Source organism: Drosophila serrata, unplaced genomic scaffold (genome assembly GCF_035046125.1).
Source record: "Drosophila serrata isolate PLE 108 unplaced genomic scaffold, ASM3504612v1 contig_165, whole genome shotgun sequence".
Taxonomy (NCBI): Eukaryota; Metazoa; Arthropoda; class Insecta; order Diptera; family Drosophilidae; genus Drosophila; species Drosophila serrata.
In genome coordinates, this window is record NW_028257063.1 from 3,121,990 (window position 1) to 3,136,359 (window position 14,370).

Sequence of the window (14,370 nt, forward strand, 5' to 3'; positions counted from 1 at the left end):
CTGCCCTCGAGTGACATTTGGCCGTCATTCATTCCGGCTGCTTATCGCCGCAACTCAAATAAAAAGTCCCCCAATCGGCGGGGCTCTTGGCTATAAAAGCCGAGCAAGCTGCCTGCTCAAAGCATCAATCAATTCCCGTCACCGAGCAAAGATGCAACTCAATCTTGGAGCGATATTCCTGGTCCTGCTGGGAGTCCTTGCCACGGCTCCTTTCACACTTTGCGAACCCCATCGCCAGCAGGGACCCATTTTCGATACGAGGCCGTCGCCCTACAATCCCAATCCCCCGAGAGGTGGCCGTGGCTACTGACAACAGGACACAATGCTCAATAAATGGGATCGGGAATTCAGACAACGTTAACACATTGAGTAATTTAATGCAATTAAAGGAAAACTGAACATCAAAAGCACGACAGTGTGTGATTTAATTAACTCTGAGTGAGCAAATTGGCACGTGGAAAAGGGGACTAGAGAGAAAACAGGAGAGATATTTCCCAGGAAAAATACAGTGTATTGCTTATAAATTAATATAGCTTGTATAAAGAAGTTTACTGAGGGTTTTGTCCTTAAAAAATCTCTACAAATCTCTAAAAATTTACAAAGTGATATAAACAAACAATAAAATAATAAATTACTAATGCAGAAATAATATTAATGATAAGGGGCTCTGAACATGATCAAGTTAATATAGAATCTTTCTTATCTTCATAATTGTTATTTACATTCAAAACCACCTCATACAATAAATATAATAGTCCCACGTCTATGTATTCCAATCAGAATAAAAACCAATAAGTAAATACAAATAAACAATGAAACAATATATGAATAAAATAGAGCATTATTATTTTGCATAAAATAATAGAGAAAAAGCCATTTGAATTGTATTTATTATTTGTACTGCACTGAAACGAGTCCAAAGGTTGCTTAAAGTGAAATCAATTTAATGTATTTTACTTCATTTATTTATTTCCCTTTTGAAATACCTCATAAATTAGTGATTAACATCAACACTCAGTTTGGGAATATACCACAGAAATGATACCTAATTTATATAGATCTACTTAAAGTTCATCCAAGGCAATATTCACTCTATAAAGCTCACACTGTAACATATATATCATTCAGATACTTTTGGGTGCCTGGATTGCACCTCTTTTTAAAGCTTCTTCAATGGCTCATAAATAATAATTGAGGCAATTTTTTTTTTCTTTGGTTTTCTTATTTTTTTGGGGTGTGCAAAACATTTGAATGCAATTTAATTTGCATTTCGCATCTGCTTCTCGGCTCTCGGGGCGTATGAGTAATCGTCATGCTCGCCATCGATTGCCATTCTCTGTGGGAAAAAACAAGGAAAAAATGTCTCTAGTATAAGCGCGTGTATACTACGTATCAGCACACTTATATTTATACATATATATATATTTAGATGCGAATAAAAATTGAGTACGCGCAAACATTTCAATGAGCTTCTTCACACACGAAAAGCGACAATTTCCACCTCGGCCCCAACACCCCACTCACTCTGCCCACCTCTCTCTCACTCACTCTCTCACTCTATGCTTTTCTATTTTCAGGTTCAGGCGATCCTAAGAAAAGCGCAAAGAAAAACACTTGCAAAAATTAGCGGCAGCAGCAGCTGATGCGGCCGGGTGGCTCTGGCGGGGGGATTGAGACGGAGGCCGTGCGATCTATAAATAAAGTTCGAACACTTTCTGCGCGTGACAGCTGTGACAGCGATGGCAAACGCCATGACGTCATTGGCTGGATAAGCGCAGCGACGTCACGGATGCGGTATAAACTGGTCTCGGCGATCCAATAAAACACAACAAAAATAAATATACCAAATTGCGCAAATTGCGTTGACCCCCCGAAGGCAAGCGAACGGGGAATGGAAGCGGTAATGATAACAGCAGCAACATGCAAAATGCCACCAGCAGCAGCAGCAGCAGCAACATTAGCAACAGCAGCAGCAACAGCAACAGCAACAGCAACAGCAACAGCAACAGCAGCAACATTAGCAGAGCAGCCATGAAAATCGCGAGAAAGCACAGCAAAAAGAAAGAGCAGCAGCGGCGGAACAAAAACAAAAATTGTCAAAATAACCCAATGCTTACAGCTGCTCGAGTCTCAGTCTAAATTCGTCGTCGATCGGTCGTAGTTCCTGTTGTTGTTATCATCATTATTATTATTATTATTATAAATATTACTTATGATTTGTTGTGCCCGCGTGTGTGTCCAGTGCTGTACTGTAAACGACTCGAAACGAGCTTAACGAAACGAAACCAAGTCACAAGTTAAAACCAGAAACCAAAACCAAAAACCAAAACCAAAAAGTAAAAAAAACCCAAAAAAACATGTGCCACACATCAATCCAGTGAATCGGACAAACAACAGCAGTGCGTGTGTGTGTTGTGTGTAAACAAAATAAAAACAACATTTGTGTTAAACTAAAACAACAGTCCCCAAGTAAGGGAAATGTATGCCCAACGACAAAATAAGGATTCAGCATTGCTGCCGATTCTCTAAACGGTGAGTTTATGAATAATATAATATTCATTTAAATTAATTTCATTCGAATATATATTTCAATTTATGTTAAGTTGGTCATTTTGAACAATTTTGCAATGAATTTGTTATTTTAAATATTCAATTTGGACATTAAGCAGTGATTTTTGGTGGCAAATATAGCAAAAAACAATCTAGGATGTTTCAGACAACATTAGAATGTTTTAAATCCTTTGAAATATAATTTCAAGTACCCAGTAATATAGTTTACATACCATATCCAGTATAAATTTATTGGCTTTTTATCATAATCAAGTTTTTAGCTCAATATTGGATACATATTTAAGGGTTTTAAGAGATTACTTTAGAAACCACCAGTATTTCATAGTATGTTCTATAAATTTTATATTTAATTATTTGTATTTGGTTTACTTTTAACCAGAAATTTTAAATTATAACTTGGGATTATTCATATTCCTATAAAATATAAAATACCTTAAACATAATTTCAAATATCTCTGCTCTGTCTCTCTCTCTGCTCATTATATTTATTTATATAACTTTATATTTAATTCCTTGTTTTATATTCTCTCAACACCTTTTGAAACCCCTTTTCAACGTTGTATTTATTACCATTAGGTGGATTTTTCCGCCTGGTATATGGCCAGGTTCTGTTTAATTAGCCTAATGTGCTACTCCAACCCCTGCGCTTGCTGAGTGCGCCCCAAAAATGTCGAATTTCGGGTGTGCTGTGTGTGTGTTGTGTGTGTGTGTGGCATGTCAGACAGACAGAATTTCAATTCGAGTGGGGAGCCATCCATCCAGAACCCAAGCCCAAGTCCAAACCCAAACCCAAACCCGGGGCAACCCTCGGCGGTCGGTTTTGCTGCTTGGGTAACTCTGTATATGGGGTCCACGTTGCGAATACGCAATTTGCGTTGTGTGAGTTTCCGCTGCGTGTTCTTTGGGGCCTGCCTCTTGGAACGCTTTTCCTCATAAATTGAGTTTACTCTTTTCGACAACTTTGTTTGTCTTGCTTTCACTTCGCTCTCCTTCTGCTTTTCCATCTGCTTCACCTAATTTCCTTTCGCATAAGTATCTCATACATGTCTATGCTACCTGGAGCATTGTATCCATGGATTGTATCTTTGTATCTGTGCGTCTGTATCTGCTTTTGATTGTGATGGCTGCTGGAATTATTTCAATGTGTATGGAAATTATGTCGAATTATGGCTCACACAAATCAGCACAAGACCGTATTGTTGGCCCTTTAACAATGGCTGTTGCTCTCAGCTCAAGTATAAAATTGCTGGCTGAGATGAGATTGATTGAGCCATTTGATGAGGGACTCTGCCTTTGTGATTGTCGATGGGAATAATGAGCATTTTTCAAGTACCTTAAGCTTATGGTCGAATCAACAAGATGGATTATTCTTGATTGTAATACTTAACCTTGTACTCTGAGGCAACTAATTGATATAAATAAGAATGGTTTACTAAATTAACATTTATTTAATAGGTAGAAAAAGTTGGGATATTCTACTCAATTTTAAAGCTAAGCAAAGCATAATTAAAACCCAAAAGTCCAGCCAAATTATTGAAATAATAAAGTTTTTCTAATTGCTAAAGTTGGATTTTAGTTTTGCAGCCAAGTTTCCTTTTGAACTCTACTAGTTTTGCTTGTTAAATATTGCTTTCCTTGTATATTTAGACCATTAGTTTTTGATTTTACCTGAGTATTGGTGGGTTTTTCAAAAAACAACAGGGTCAAGGGTTGTTGCCAAGTTACCTTGATCTTTGCCGCATTTCGCAAAGAATTTGGTTAATTTGTAGTCTCATAGCCAGAAGCGAATAACTCGGCATGCAGACCCACTATAATACATTTGTTTATATGCTTTTAAATATAAATATGTGCCGTCGTCTTCTGGGCTCACTGCCATGTAATTATGTATGTCTCTGACCGAGAGCGTTGCATCGCATGGCATCGCATGGGCGCCTTCACATTGCTCTGCATTTCTTAGCTTTTTCATTATTTATTCTTGCTTTTCTTTTTCTTTTTTTTATCCGCCTTGACAATGCACTTGAGTCAAGTTTGCTTCCTCTAGTTGGCCGGCTTTTCCTGGGCATTGCTCAGCATCGGAGCATCCGAGCATCTTGGCCACTGTGCCCCTTGCCAAATGGCCGGAGGGCGGGGATAGATAGTCTGCGCGTTTATTTATATCACTTTGTTTGCTGCCTCATAGCTTCCTCATTCTGGCCACTTCTCTGATAAGCGTCCTGCCTGCCATTGTTTCCTGCAGTTAATTAATTTTAATATTTTGCAAACGCTTGCACTTTTATGGCTCGCAGAGAATGACTGCTGTTTCTGTTTCTGCATTTTCACACAAATTGCTTTCTGTTTATCATACTTATTGTTTGAAAAGAGTTTAGGGGTATATTGGGTTTTATGATTAGGTATTTGCTGGTGCTAGAACTTTGATAGAAATACTTTTCGCTGAAGTATTGCATATGCATATATTGTCTGTTTTCCTATGTTTACCTTTAAATTAGTACGAATTACAGCAAGTTCTTGCTTCAATATTATAATAATGAGACTTGGGGTCAGGTATTTCATGGTCGTGTCATATTTTTCTCCATCTGCCTTGCCTTTGTTGTCGCTCCTGTGAGGGGAAAATGGAAATGCTTTTAAAAATGCTGCTGCCAGTCGCTTGCAGAGGACATTTCCCTGCTCCAGCTCCTGCTCCCTGCTTTTGCTTTTATAACTTTAAGCCCGGCGGCTGACTGCTGGAACTTTCCCTTGTCACCCGCCCACTTTCACTCACTCACCCACTATCCCTTCCGCCCGTACCCGCTTTGATTGATCAATGTTGACAGATTTAACGAGCTGCTAAAGTGCAGCAAAACAATTCAATTATCCGGGAGAAAGAGAGAGGGAGAGAGAGAGAGAGTATGTGTGGCGGGAGAAAGTAGAAAGTCGAACGGATGGAAAGGAAATATTTGCGTACATTGTGGGGTAGTGTCATCGCCAGCTTCCAAGACTCACACACTCTCTCTCTCTCTCTCTCTCTCTGTCTCTCTGTGCAACCTTCAAAGCCTCGGCATTAAATAGGGGGAATTATTCATGTGCCACACGGCATCCGCTGTGCCCCCACCCCGCCCCCCATAGTATCTGGCAGCTAATAAATAATTCACATTGAATTAAATTGCGTGATTTCTTTTTGGTTCGCCTTGCCACAAGCTGTGTAGCCCCCCGCCCCGCCCCTCGTTTATGAAATGCAATTTCAGTCTTGAATTCGCTGTTCGTACCTCACAATTTCCTCCCCGCCGAAAGCACAAAATTATAAAAATCCCCGCATTCCACTTCATCTCACATTCTTCTTGTAAGTTTGTTTTTTCCTTTGGGTTTTTCCTCATTTTCACATACACGCACACGCAAGGTCGCTTCTCGCGCGATATATGAATTTAATCTCGCCGATTCCGATTCCGATTCCGATTTTTCCCCCATGCCTCAGTTGGCGTAATGCGATTTTAATGCCGGCCAAGGCCCCGCCTTACACACACCCCCACACCCCCCACACACACGCACACATCGCCCACAGGTGATTCCGATTGGGTCAGTATCAATTATATATCAATTATGCAAATTGTAAATGGAGTCCTCATAGAACATATGAAAGAGTAAAAGTTTACAAGAAGCTTAGAAGGGGTTTGGGGGAAAATGTAAACTTGAACCGGAAGGGGATTACTTTTAAGGAAGGGATTTGGGGATTTTCTTGAAAAGGTTTACATTACTTGGATCTTGATGGTATTTTTATTTGATGTAAACTTATTTCGGGAATCCCATATTTATACACCCTTTCAGTTTGCAATCGAGTTATGATATTGAATCGGAAATTACTAAGCATAAAATATTCACTCTCTGCGAATAAATATTGAACGATATTTTTATACCAAAATTTTGTCTACAAATCAGATTTTCAAAAACCCATAACTAAGCCAAAAATCAATTAATATTAATTCGGAAAGCTGTCCCATCCAAGATTTTATTAGGCTAATAAATCTGCATACTTTGTTTAAAATGTAAAAAAATTAACATTTTTTGTAAATTTTTGACAATTTTAATGATGTAACCCCTTATAAAATTTTTAAAATTTTTTAAAAATTATAAAATTGCCGGACAAAGCTAGATCGATTTGGATTTTAATGCTTAACAAGAATATATATGATTTATGGGGTCGTAAATGACTCTTTTACATATTTATAAGCCTCTAACTATAACTATAAAACCATATGAGGGTTTACTTATAGAAAGATTCATTTTTATTCTTAGCTAACTAACTTAACTAACTTATATCGGTTATTGGTAAATGTATAAAGAATTTTGATTTTAATCAAGGTTAAATTTAAACTAAAAGTCCCCATTCTTGTCTCTTATATTTCTTCTAATCAAGTACCTAAATATTATCCCATTGAAATCCCAGACTCTGTCTCTGTAATTTATGGTGTTACAGAATCAAGACAATGGCAATCTATAATCACTCATTCAGTTAATGTTGATCCGATAATTAAAGCAACGGTTAGCCATCGGCTATCATGAATATTTAATGCAAATTTAATTGATGCGGGGCCCATCGATTGGCCAATAAAATGGCATAATAATAAGCCTTGCATGTGGTGAGCTCGTAATTTTGACCCCTGACCCCGCTCCCAGCCCCCAGGAGAGGTTTCAACACGCACACACGGACAAAACTTGTCCGGAAAGAGAGGTAGAGGGGTTGTGTGGGTGTCCTCGAGAAGGTCCTGGCAACTTTGAGCCCCGGCTGTCATTGCCAATTCCTGTTAATTTGTGTTAGAGCTCACATCCATTAGATAGTGAGCGATGGGTGGACTTGGATGGGGTCACTTGACTAGAGAACTGACTGGGAAAACTAAGGAAAATGGCAGTGTTATTATACAATTATTGTGATTTATGACATATAATATGTGTCTGGTTATTATTAGAATAGTTTCTTAACCATTAATGGATATTAAATGGAAAATTGTTCAAAGGATTACTTGGATAGTTTATAATAAATACTCCTCAAAATATATGTATATAAACTAGAATGAAGTCTATAAAATCTTTGACTTGGATATTTCTCTCCGTGTTTTCCTGTTTTCTAAGCATCCATACAAATGACCACCTGGACCTCCGAGTTCTGTGGTCCTTGGCCTTGGCCATGCAAACCTGGCCAGAAATTTGCTTTGTGCCAAACTTTGTTGTGCCAACTTCTACAGGACTGGGGCCCTGAAGTTTGACCTAAATCCCGAGACCCCGAAACCCCAGTAACTTCTGCTCTTCCCGAGAAAACGAAACAATTTAATGAGCAAAATGCGAAACACTTGCATGCATGAGTGACCGAGCGGCACAAAGACCGAAAATGTTTTTAATGAGGCGGCGAGTTCTTTCTTTCCTCTTTTTTTGTGGCCAAACTTTTGTTTTGTGTTTCTCAAAATATTTAACATCCTCCCCCTAGTAATTACGACTAATTAATCTTTCTCTGTTGTCTTACTTGCAGCATCGCATCATCGTCTTGGGCAACATGCAGCGATCCAAATGACAGCACGTCCCCGGGAAATAAATAAAACGTGAACTCCCTTTGTGATATAACCGAGTAGCAGAAAGTACGTTAATTAAGCCCTAGTTACGCCTACGAATAGATACTCTGAATTTAATTTTTGGTTACACGAACTTTAGTTAGACGAAACCCACAAAAGACAGACCAGCACTGTTAACAGAGAAACCTAAAACCCTTAAAAGACACAGGACCCCAGACCGAACTGAACCGAAACCACCCACCACTAGACCCACCTTGACTGCCTCCGAGAGATCTGGTTAGGATCTAGTTAGATCTAGTGCCACCATGCCACATGGGGACGGTGAGGAATGTACGTAATATATCCCGCCGATGAGCTCATCTTGATGACCTATGGTTTCTTTGCGCCCCGTGTGAAACCGCGACCCACACTCGACTGCCTCCGGGAGCCGCTCGTGCCCATCGAGATACCGGAAAGGTCCCAGAGGAAAATCAACACAGCCAGTAACATCGCCATCAATAGCAACAGCCCCACCAGAGCCTCAACCAGCACCACCGCCGCCGCCGCCACCATTGTCCACTTCGAGGACACTCCGCCCACTCAGCCGGTCTTTACGTCTTCCTTTCCAGGCACTCCGCCTGCTTCGCCTCTCTTGAGCTATCCAGGATCACCCACTGCCCTCGGCCCCAACGGAGGCAACTTCTTCAACTTTGAGGTTGAGCCACCGGTGGTGCAGAGCCAGTACCAGTATCAGTCTCAGTGTCCGCCTCCCTCTCAGTCCCCCACGCAATCCCAATCCCAGAGTCTACCGCCCACTCCAACCCGCCGGACATCGCGCGCTTCTTTGACCCACTCCAATCACTCGAACCTCTCCAATCAGGGCTCCACGAAGCGGAGCAGCCTCCGGAGGAACTACCAGCGTCCGCCTGCTGCGTCCATGTATAATGACTATGATGATGCCAGCCAGTTGCCGGGGAGCAGTGCCACTGGGCCAGGACGAGCACCATTCCAGCGCAGCAGCGCAGCGTACGAGGAGGCGGGAGCACTAGAGTATGGCGATCTGCGTTCCCGGAGTCCCAGTATCTTTCTGGAGCCACCGACACCGGATCCCACGCATGCCCATTTCGGGCCGGGATGGGGTCGTCCCATGTCGCCCATGGATTTGCCACCGGAGCGGTCACCGGCACCCAGTGGACCCGGCAGCAAGTCACCCACCGGCGGCAAATCGAGGCTGCGACCCAAGCTCCATCTTCCGCTGGGACGACTGGGGCGATCCAGCTCCTCGGACACCAAGGAGAGCAACAGACTGCGCGAGGATGTGCACGTGCACGTGGAGAATCCGGTATTTAGTAGCGAGAATCTGCGCCAGAACAACTTCGATGCATTCTTCGAGGCCCGCGAGCCGGTCATCAAGGTACAGCCTCGCACGCCTCACACGGCGCCGGCGGATAGCAGGGGTTACTCGCCGCCCCTGCCCCTGGAGAACTATGCCGGTGTGTATGACTCACCCAGGACGCGGAGTCCTGCCGGCAAGGGAAGAGGTGGAAGCGGGGCAGGAGGATTATTTGCAAGGTCACCCAAGGAAGAGCGCGAGCGGATGGCCAGCGCTAGATCCCGGAGTGCGGATCAATGTGATGGAGCCATGGGAGCGAGTGGCGGTGGCGGCGGCGGCGGCAGCGGTGGTGGCAGTACAACCGGAGCGCCCTCCAAAGGTGACAGGTGCCTTCCAAGTCTACTCTAGCACCTGCTAATCGAATCGTTTACAGTTGTCTTGCCGCTCGCGTCTCGTAGAGCAGCCTACAGATGATTTGCCACATAACATAACATAGATTTTCAGAGCTTTTCCGGCTTTCACTTTACACTTGAAGTTTCCCAGCTTAAGCCAAGAAATTCCCTTAAACGTACATAACTTCACTTCACTTTTATGCAAATTGCATTCGCTTCAACTGTGTGAAAGTTAGAGTCCGGAACAAGCTCTTTAATTAAAAGCAAACTTTACATCTGCTGCAAGTTTGAAACCGCAGTTTGAGTTATGTTGGAGTTATGAAATTGCGTTGAGTCTTGCATTTATGCTGGCATATCCTTGGTGTAAATTGCCTGCTTCCACAAGGAGCATATTTAATTATCAAAGTCAGGCAATAAATATTTAAATGAAAAGAAGAAACTGTTTGCTTTTTTAGAATATCATGTTAAAGTCTGTTTAACAAAGAATTTCCAAGTTAATAACTATTCTTAAAACTTTTAGTTAACCTTTCAATTAGAAAAAGAACTAGAAACGTCAAAGCCTCGCACAATAGAGCCTCAAGGCTTTGCCAAGGATACTCCACACAGCCACCTTTGGCCTGGCCAAAGTTTTGCTTGCATTCCCATCCTTGTTATGTCCTCGCTTGGTTAACTTTTTGGTACTAAACACACACACACACTTGGGGGCATCGGGACTTAAAGAGCTTAAGGATGCTTGCGCATTCATCGCCGCGATGCCTTATCGCTTGAGTCGGGCCAAAAGGTGTTCCTTGCATGCATAATTGGATTACCTGGAGTGATGCAAACTGCGACTGCAACTGCAATTGCATAGCGTGCCTGCCAAGCCCGAGCACGCACATAATTCCTTGAAGGAAAGGACAAGGATCCAATGGACACCCACCACCCACCACCAGGAGCAGCAGCTGCTGGAGCCGCACATCCTGCTGCGACTGTCGGGACCCGAAATGAATGTCAGCTTAGCAGCGCGTGAAGTGTAATCAACAACAACGATAACGACATCCTTGCAGCTGGCACGTGAGCTGCTGACGCCACCCAGGACCTCCTCAGCCCACTCGAATTCATTTAAAAGTTCACAGCGCGGCAAATTTGATGACCGACGGCAAAAGTAAATCAAGAGCTACGTGATCGCTGGCAATCTCGGACACGCCCTCTTGTTTATTCCGCCCTCAAATTGGACTGAATTGGGGCTAAAAGGATGCGACAGCTGCCCAAGCATTTCATGCAGCGCGGTCCCTTAATAATTCCCATAGCATACTTTTGTGGGCGAGCGATGCAGCTCCTACATATTTCATTCAGACAGTAATTGAGCCTCGTGTGAGAGTTGTGTGCAAAACAAACACGGCCAAGTGTAACCCAAAGACAGACAGGCAGACGGACAGACACTTTGGACACTTGGACACTAATGGGAAGAGGAATCTGGGGGGAGTCCTTCTGAAACAATCACGAAACACACAAATCGAACAGACCCTCGAGCATTTTCAGTGTGCGTTCAGGCCAAATCTCGACTCTCGCCGCGCGGCAATGAAATTACGCTTCATTTATTGATTGAATTTTAAATGAGGAGAGATGCCCTCCCACCATCTCTTGGCCTAACTTTGACTTTGGCCGCCAGCGGCAGACGGAAGGACCAGCAGACCAAAGGCAAGGACTACACAGAGAGGGAGAGCGGGATGGATCCTACAATCATACAGTGGCAATGGAAATTATGAAAGTGGAAAGGATAATATATTTATAGGGGTATAGAGAAACATTGAGGCATTTATACTGAAAGGAAAAATTATTCTAAAACAAGAAAAGAACATACTTTGGAAGGACTAAGTTTTTATAATCTTGCCGAATATCAAATCCATCATAACTTAGCCAAAAATGCATTAATTTTAGTTCGGAAAGCAAGTCACTGCTATTTTTTAGTAGCTTAACAATTCTGCATATTCAGTTTAAAATGTAAAAAATTAAAAATTTTTGACAATATTTAAAATTTTAGCGATTAAAGCCGATATTTATTTATATTTTTTTATGACAATTTTTTCTACAAATCAAATCTTAAAAAACTCATAACACAGCTAAAAATTCTTTAATTTTATATCGGAAAGCGGTACTTTGTTAGATTTCATTAGGTTAATAAATCTACATACTCAGTTTTAAATCTAAAAAAATCAATATTATTCGCCATTTTTAACCACGTAACCCCTTATAAAATTTTAAAAATTTTGAAAAAAATAAATTTTTACCAAAAATAGCTAGATCGATTCAGCTTTTCATGCTGATCAAGAATATATATGATTTATAGGGTCGCAAATGATTCCTTCACTGAGTTTTAAGCATCAAAAGGCAATTTAAAATTCCTTCAAATATTTTTTGGAAAGAATAATATAATCTAAAAAAGGCCTTTAAATATATTAAAAAAAATAATGTAAAAAATATATTTAAACTATAATTGAACCCCTATTATAGACAGTTCCATATTTCGAATAACCAGTGTACATATTTTCTCGTATTGACTTTAGTAATGGTTCTTGAGCTTAGGCGCTGTCTTAGAGACTGAAACACTCGAAATTTCCTCCTTGGGCCCGACACGAAAGCCCAAACGAAAATAGAAGCCCGAGAAGACGAAGGGAAAAGCGAGGAAAATGTGGAAGGTGGAAAGTGCTGCCTCCACTCATTATTTATGCATAAATACAAAAGGCAGCAGCGATCTGTTTGATTGGTCGAAAGGAGTGGGACGTCGGACTGAAGTGACTTGTGTATTTATCATGGCGTGGCCAAAATAATTCCTGACATTGCCCGACGGATACTTTATTCCATTTACCGAAAATCAAATCACATTTCGCTTTTGAAATAATTCTCATTTGTTTGCATTCAATTCGGTTTGTTTTGTTTTGGTTTGGAATTTGCGTTCTGTTTGTTTTCTCTCTTTAATTGTTTTGATTAATTTTTTGCCTTTCAACTTAACACAGAAAATAAATATTGAGATTAATATATTTTATTTCTTGATGCTGTGGCAAAACAGGTTCTTCGGTAAAATCTTCAAGTGGTCGAAGAAGTCGTAGGAGGATCTTTGGGTGGAGGGGACCACGAGGTGGTGCCCTTAGCCCCCAGGGCGGCAGGATGGCGTCCTACAACGGCGTGCTCAAGGATTACAGTCACAGCAGTTTGAACGAGGCTTTCAAATCCCAGAACAATGTCAACTTTAAGTTAATTAAAACAGGTGAGCAAAACCCAATCTATTTGGTGTGTAAGCCACATGTGGCACACACACGTGTGTGTATGTGTGTGTGTGTAAGTCATATCCAATTCGTAGCCCCGCCACGGGAGACGGGACATGCCACCACCTGGCACGCAAGACGGCAGGTGGGCTGCCAGGTGGCACCTTTTTTTTTAGGGCCAAATGGAAGCTTTATTAAAGTGAGCTGCTAAATTCAACTTTTATTTCTTTGGTATATAAATAATACCTCATTAAATTATAAATACAATAGTATCTTTAAAAGTTGGGAATCCCCTTTTTTACGCTTGAATATATTCAATAGTGCCTTTTTTGCCACCACTATCCAGAGAAAAACCGAAGCGTGTGGAAATCAGCAGGATAAGTTTCGGCTTACACACACACAGAGGCACCTAAAAAGGGTAAAACCTGGGAACAACAGAAGCAATTTATGTGGCAGCATTTTATTTGATAAGTTCCGTCGTTGTCGCTTTTATGGCTTATTGATTTCCATTGCCAATTGTCTCTGTGTCGAACCGTCACTGGGAAAGATAAATCTGTTATTCGGATTACCCTTAGCCCTTAGCCAAAAGCCTCGTAAAATCCATTCATCTCATCTTTGAGTTTCTGTTCTGTTCGAGTATGTTTATCCACACACGGCGGACAATCTCCGGCGCAGCTGCAACTTTTCGACATAACTTTGGACTTTGAATTACGGCGCTGTCACTGAAAGTTGTCCCAGCGGGAAAGAAAGAAAACATAACTACAACAAGTTCTATTCCACAGCATCAAAAGTTTATAATAACATTTTTGCTGAGCCGTTGAAAATATTGATTAAATTAAAGTTTGCCACGAACACACAACATGGTAAACTTTCAAGTTTTCAGGGCCTTGTCCACAACAACAACCTGTTGGCCGACATAAAACCGACAGGTTAAGAGGCTAAAAGCCAAGCGAATGTTAAACCTAAGGCACCTCCATATTCATACGTATATGGGACAATAATCGTAAATATGATGGATTATCCTGACGTAAAGTCAGTGCCTCCTTTGAAGAGCAGTTTTACTGCACATAAACTTGGAGTGTTTTGGCTGCCGAGGGGGTTGGGGAAACAAAGTAAGAGCAATGGCAAATGTCTTACTTAAACTATGGCTGTAAAATTGCAGCTTTCTTTCTTTCATCTGCCATTTCCGTTTCCGGCTCAGTTACTTTGCGTCTCTAATGCTTACGTAGTTCCCACTCTCTCTCTCTCTCTCTCATAAAGCGTGACGACTGCTTTCCGGTTTTATTTCCCCGAGTTTTCCTTGACCAATTTAATTC

At 41.4% G+C, this 14,370-nt stretch overlaps 2 protein-coding genes across 2 annotated transcripts in view; both read left to right on the forward strand.

Moving 5' to 3' along the window:
• The window catches only part of Stacl (SH3 and cysteine-rich domain-containing protein), an 86,493-nt gene that overhangs the window by 11,032 nt on the left and 61,091 nt on the right, over window positions 1-14,370 (forward strand). Inside the window, 3 exon segments of the mRNA XM_086827106.1 lie at window positions 1,578-2,532; window positions 8,066-9,803; window positions 12,859-13,056. Of these exon segments, the coding sequence (XP_086683232.1) occupies window positions 9,137-9,803; window positions 12,859-13,056 (865 nt within the window). The 5' untranslated portion in view covers window positions 1,578-2,532; window positions 8,066-9,136.
• Window positions 94-546, forward strand: Mtk (Metchnikowin). Its single transcript, XM_020943333.2, has one exon. It carries the CDS (start codon window positions 152-154, stop codon window positions 308-310), a length of 159 nt encoding a protein of 52 aa, XP_020798992.1. The 5' UTR covers window positions 94-151; the 3' UTR covers window positions 311-546.